The following is a 7,012-nucleotide window of genomic DNA, read 5'->3' on the forward strand; positions in this document are numbered from 1 at the left end:
AAGTTTTGAAATAAATACCCACTAAGAAGATTGTTTGAAGCACTAGGTGAAAAAGGTCCCTCCTTCGGCCTGCTGCCATATCTTCAAGGGCAAACTGCAGTCCACATACTGCACCCAACTCATGTCTGGAAGAAAAAAATTAATAGTAGGGGAATTAAATGGCTACCAATTTGTGAGCACCCAGTTCTAATACTTTTATTGATTTTGGGTTCCAAGTTACTGCTTGAGCTGTCTCTATCCATCACATTTTCCACATAAGAGCATAGATCATCCTGGGGGTTTTGTGTGTTGGATTGGGGGAGAGTTGGGGGTAGCTCAACTGCCTGGAATTGGAAATGGGGAGACTGTGGGTTCAAATCCAACTCCATGCAGATCCATGTGGGACCCTGAGTAGCAATATGTTCACTGCTTTAGTGTCCTTGATAAAGATAATATTGATCACTACAGTTGTTCAGCCGTGTATTTATTTTTTCATACATTACGGTTTTATTTTTGTGTACAAAGTTGTTTAACAATCACTGAATTTGTAGGCCAGGTTCAGGTAACTGAAGAGCCTTTATAACTAATTTATATTGTCTAGATCCAAGGTATGCGGCAAACATGGTCTGGAGCAAAATGGGAAATAACATCTTTCTAAAGACGGGCTTAGAAATTCTAGTCCAGTAAGTTAAGATGTTTCCTTTTTCTGGTAGCAGGGCTGACTCATACCTGGCTGCTAGGCCACCATTCACAGGTATAGCCAAGAAAACAGGGTACAGACCACCAAAAACAAGACCAACCAGTCCACCCCGTGTTATGGTACAGTTTTCACAATTCAAATCACCTGTATTCAAAAGTAGATTTACAAAACCTTTGTAAGATGCATGTGCAGTCAAAAATGGGATTACTGCCATTGGTAAGCCAGCAGCTATACGAGCCTGTGTCACATTTAAGATGCGTCGAGAAAGACTATTTGCTATTAGACCACAGAGAGCAGCATTAAGTCCAATATAAACTGATCCATGTTCAAATAGATTCCTTTCTGCTTCTGGGAGGTGGTTAATTTTTCTGGTTATGATATTGAAAATTAAGTCTTCCTTGACAGTATTATCTGGTTCATGATTTTTCATCTTTAGCCTTATGCTCTGCTCACAACCCTCCTCGGCACGGTGGGGTTCACTCCAACCTTTGCTCAACTAGCCTGAACGCAGCCATCTTTGGCTGACCTCAGCCGTGTATTTATACAGAAGATGGATTTGAAGCCACAAAATAAAGGGAAAAAACACACAGATACACAATAAAATGTTCTTTACAATTTTCAGATTACTTTGTATTTCAAGGGAGACTTTAAGGAGGGGCATGAGAGTGGGAAGAATAAGTTGTCTCCTGAAAGATACCATGTGGGTCCAAAATATTCTGTGCATTAGGATAAACAAGAACATTTTCCTGGTCCTTCTAATAAAACTATTTGCTCTTGTGGAAGGTCCTTCAATGGGATGATTCAGAAAATTATAACATTAAGTGTTAGTGGAGATATAGTTCCAAATAAAAGGTAGTGATTAAAAACACAATATCAAATATTAATGCTATTTTTGAAGGGTTAGGGTTGTGATTAAAACACCCAATTTAAAAACTGGATGATCAGTGTAGAGTTCCGATTGTCAGCTACAAAATAGTTCCATTTGGGTTTACTTCCAGTAGACTGGACAAAGTCTTAATGAAGTTATGAAAAATTATGAGTTACACTCTTTGTACCAAATTGGCTCCTTTGCCATATGCTTTGATATTTAATCAGGAACATTTCTTACCCTCTGCAGACAAAATTTGTTTGGGTAAGTATTTAGCAATATATATTAAGAGTCTTAAAAAATGTTTTAAGCTGGGATCATTCTTTGTTATACTAACATAAGGAATTAGAGACACAGCCAAAGATTTAAATATAAGGATGGCTAATGAAGCATTGTCTACAGAAAACAGAAAATGTGGCAACTCTTTTTGAGATTTGTAATAATAGATGACTTATTGAACAAGCTATGATGTGTACACATAATGGAATAGTATGCAGTCATTAAAAATGTTCAGGGAGTGCAACTAATGATTAATGACATGGGAAATCGTTCCTATTATAATTATAATATTAAATAATAAAGGAAAAATATGAAAGTGAGAAGATATATAAATATGTTGTACTGCTCAATTATGTAAAAGGAGAAATATATATGTTTCTAATAGATATATACACAGAAAAAATACCTATGTATGATGTATACAATATATATGTTTATTTTAAATATATTCATGGAATATGTGTATGTTATATATGTATATATACATAATTTGATGCATATATGTATATGTGTATGTACATATACATATATGTATATGTACATGGGCAGTCACAATACCTATGTGTTGTAAAACATACACATATACATATATGTATGTGAAAATATATGTGTATATGGGGCGCCTGGGTGGCGCAGTCGGTTAAGCATCCGACTTCAGCCAGGTCACGATCTCACGGTCCGTGAGTTCGAGCCCCGCGTCGGGCTCTGGGCTGATGGCTCAGAGCCTGGAGCCTGTTTCCGATTCTGTGTCTCCCTCTCTCTGCCCCTCCCCCGTTCATGCTCTGTCTCTCTCTGTCCCAAATAATAAAATAAACGTTGAAAACCTTTAAAAAAAAAAAAGAAAATATATGTGTATATGTGTGTGTATATATATATATATATATATATATATATATATGTGTGTGTGTGTGTGTGTATGCACACACAGAAAAAAGACTGGAAGGAAATACACCAAAGAGTTATTGTAGTCATCCTTGGATGGTAAAATTATGGGTAGATTTTATCTTATTTCTCCAATTTTCAAGATGAGCTTGTGTTACTGTTACCATAAAAATATTATTAATTTTTAAAATGCTGCAGACACTGCCCCGCCATTTTCTAAAGTCAAGCGTTGGATACAACTACCCTAGGCTTGTACTTGTGCCATGTGAGTATTTGTTTAGGTACCCATATGTGTTTCTTTTTAATGTCAGAATTTAGCAAGACAGATTGGAGCCTCATCTCTGCAAAGCCCGTTCCACTTGCTCAAGGAGAATATTCCTTGTTTATGCTGCAGGCAAAACAACTAGTTGTTTTTTTTTTTTTTTTTAAACCTCAGGTCTATTGTGAAAATGAGCCATCTGTGGCAGCCGTGGTGTTTTTCCCAACCTAATAGCACCTTTCATACTGAACTCTTGGGCTTTTCCAGGCGCTTCTGACAGCTGCAGAATGATTATGTACTTTTTCTTTTTTAAAATAAACTGGTATAAGATGGTATACTGGGAAACGTTGCATATGTATGTAGTGTGGGGAATACAAAAATGAGAGCAAAGTAACCTTGTGTTTTGGTTTGTAGAGTGCCACATGGAAGATGAATCTCGGCTGAGGAATGTTCGGTTGTGGCAACTTGGCCTCGTGATATAGCTGCATCCCTATAGGAATGGGGGAAAGATCCTCCCCATCATCATTCTTCTGTGAATATGTTAGAGTGCTGGACGTCGAGTAGGTGCGCAGAAAACTTTTGCTTTAATGAATGAAAGAATGAATGAAGATTCACTTAAGGTAATGTCTTTCTCTGGTGACTAGAGGACCTACCTTCCCACCTACCCACTTGCATTGGTGAGGAGCGATGCAGATGCGCCTGTTCAAGAGAAGGAGGCAGGGTGCCTGGCATCCTTATAATCCAGACATGGGCAAATCATGACACCCTAGCTATTTTAAGCAACCCAAAGATGAATAGTTCCTCTCCATCAATGAAAGCAAACATGTGCCATTACTGGTGTTATTTTATCAATATCACATCCTCATGGTTTCCCCTATCAGTCCTTCTAAAAGTTTTGAGGGAAAGTTTGCCACAGGCTGCTAACCGTAGCAGGAAAGAAACTTGGTGCAAATTTTGTGGCAAAATGGGTTCCAGGAAGTCCTCCGCGTATCATGCACAGGCTTCTCCTAGTGGAGCCATTTTCCCGATGTTGTATTTCCCTGCTCTCCTGCATCCTTAGAGTTTTGAATTTTGGCAGCTTTCCCTTTGATGGAAGAAAGCTGGAAGTAACTCCTGCTCATTTTCCTTGACTTGTCAGTGTCACTCCATACATCATCGGGCAGTGGAGATGGTGGGTCACGTGGACCCTCCCCTTCTAGGGCAGCTGGAGAAATGCATAAAGCGGCCTAAAGCTTAAGCCCAAGGCCCCTCAGCTAGCTCGGCACTTCCACTTAATAGTGAAACATATCTCTGACAGTCCGCAAAAGTATCCCTTCTGGGCCTTCTTTGTCTAAACTTAATATTTCCTGTATTAAGTCTTATAACAATCGTCGTGAGGAAGGTTGAATGCTAAAGAATTCAGAATCAATTAAGACTCCTCCAGGAAATCAAAACCTTCTGTTAAGCTGTAAAATGCTCTGGGATGAATTGGTGTCACCTGATAATATTGCACCAGAGATGTATTGTAAAGCCTGATACTCAAGGCCAAGTGTCTCTTTCTACAAAAGCTACAATCCTCTCACCGCATGAAGTTTATCAGGGCTAGAAGAATAGAAATAATGAGTGATTATACAGCACCTTAAGTGATGGTTCTTTTCACTAATATTGATAGAAAAGATTCTTCATCCTGTGACCACTTCCTCGGCTTTCAGAAACAGATTCTGCAGTGACAATGAGAGGGCAGGGATGTCCTGTGGTAGTCATGAGTGTCTAATAGTGGGGTTCTTTTCTTAAAGTGTAATTCCAAGATTAGTAGCTGCAGATTAAAGTAACTATAGGATCCCAGGCAGTCCACGACCAGGGGAACTCATAGTGGCTGAACACAAGGTCAAAGTCTTGATGGGCAGTCACAATACCTAGGTGTCAGGTGATGAGAAAACATTTACCTTCAAATCAATAAGCAAGCAGAACCAAGAAATTTTCACAGAAAAATAAAAATTTGCCATCAGAATTCCCGATGAGCCATAAAAGTTATGCTAAAAAGACAGGCCCGGTTTAGGTATACATCCTGATCTAGAAAGTTCCACAAGAGACAATTCCAGGGACGCTGATGAGACAGGTAACACAATTCTGAGTATTCCCAGACTTAGGAATTCTGATACATGAACAGATAATGTCATGGAAAAAATGCACTTTAATTTCAAAAAGGCTAGTCAACACTTCTTCCTTTATCAAACGTTAGTCACTGCTTTTGTGTTCTTTTTTACATGATGTTTCGAGAATTGGGATCTCCAGGTTTCCTCCACATACTAGACTGAAGAACATGAGACATGTATTAACAGCCCAGAGGCTGTGATTGCTGAACACATGTCCGTGTTTCCTGTGCTGAGGCCCTTTGTTAGCCTGTTTGACTGTTTGGAGGGGGGGGGGGGGGCTGCTGCTTTTTCTTTAATGGGCCAGACCTCATTTTTATTCCCACTTCTGGGAAGGACTGTTTGGCTCACATGAAACTTTTCTGGGCTTTGTTAATGGGGCAGGCATGTTGCTTAGGCCGGTAGGTAATTTCGTTAGTGTATAGGTGGTTAATTCCATTGCCGGGGATGTTGAGCTCTCTACATGGTCAGTTTGCTGTGTGCTCACTTGCTGTATATACACAGAGCACACTGCAGAAATACTTACCTCCTCTCAACGCAGCATGCAAGCTGTTAGCAATCTTCTTTACATTACCTGAGGCCCACTCCATCACCCCTTTCACTTAATATGATAGATTGCAGGACGTAATATAGAAAAATGTAGTGTGTGTGGCATATAAACTCACAGTGCATATCGGATTTAATATATAATGCACAGAAGCCACTCTATAATACATAGTCAAAAAGGCTGCAAGCTGCTGTATTGATGCCGTGCCCAGTTCAGGAGAATAAGGCAAGTTTCCATTGCCAGAAAAGAGCATAGTATTCAATTTCTCATCTAGTATAGAGTATAAATAAAACATGGTGTACGGTAATACCAAACTGCATGAAGTGATTTCCCTTAGTACATAAACTTATAGCACCCCAGTCTTTGCTTCAAGCTGAATTTTCCCAGTTCTCTCGGATGGCAATAGGGAATTATATGACCTTCTACAGCAAGAACTTCCCACTTAACAGATTCTAGGGCTCCGCTGGGCCTCACGCTAATGGACAGCCATTAACCATCTTGGAGCTCCTTAGAATTCCCTGGAGCTTTGCAAGCTGAGTTCCTGGATCTCTCCAGAGTCAGAAGTTGACAGGCAGCTGTCAGTCAATTGGAAATTTCTTAAAGCTATACCCTGTAGCAAATAAAAGTGCTCAGTATTTATAATGAGAAAAGATTATTGTGCCAACACTAATATGATTTAATAAAAACATTAACCCGGTAGATGTAGTCTTCAAGTCTAGTTATCTCTAGATAAATGCATATGTATTATGTATTTCCTCTTATTTATAGAGAGCTATTGATTACGTTTGCTCTGTAGTTCTTGAGCACAGTCAATTCTGCCTTCATAACCGAACCTTGAAAAGGGTAGCTCTCAGCTACAGAATCCTCCATTTCTGGGAAACGCTGTGGAAACTAGACAGCCAAAAACATATCCAAGAAAGCAAAATTTAAATTACATTAATATTACTGCTTTCATAGGGTTATGTGGTCTAGAGGAACAAAAGAGGACTAACGCCAAAAACTTCAAAGATGAGTCTCATTGTGGTCCTTCCTTCAGTGGGTAACTTACTGTAGCTTTATTTGCCTCATTCTCTCCATAACGAGTGTGGTTGGGAAGGTAACACCAACTCTGCATGACCCACTGGTCCAAGTTTGGGTGCTACTTAAGAGTGTGTAGGCAGTGGTTTGTGTAGGAGGGAAACAGCCAGGAGTGCTCTCGTTCGGGCTTATGCAGAGATGTAAGTCAATCATTCTTTTGAGAACAGCTCTCAGGCTGATGTAGAAACTGGTTGTGAAGTCGTGGTTAAGAGGGAATTTTAAGTGGCTACCGCTATTACTCTTTAATCTTGGTGATTAGAGCACAATGCCTTTTACCTTTCATATCACG

The 7,012-nt window shown here is 39.5% G+C and overlaps 1 protein-coding gene across 1 annotated transcript; it reads right to left on the reverse strand.

The window, feature by feature from the left end:
- Window positions 1–468: 468 nt before the first annotated feature.
- On the reverse strand, window positions 469–1,199 carry LOC131489790 (transmembrane protein 126A-like). The gene has a single exon (XM_058691706.1). It carries the CDS (start codon window positions 1,107–1,109, stop codon window positions 516–518), a length of 594 nt encoding a protein of 197 aa, XP_058547689.1. The 5' UTR covers window positions 1,110–1,199; the 3' UTR covers window positions 469–515.
- Window positions 1,200–7,012: the final 5,813 nt, after the last annotated feature.

This window comes from Neofelis nebulosa, chromosome 11, assembly GCF_028018385.1.
Source record: "Neofelis nebulosa isolate mNeoNeb1 chromosome 11, mNeoNeb1.pri, whole genome shotgun sequence".
NCBI lineage: Eukaryota > Metazoa > Chordata > Mammalia > Carnivora > Felidae > Neofelis > Neofelis nebulosa.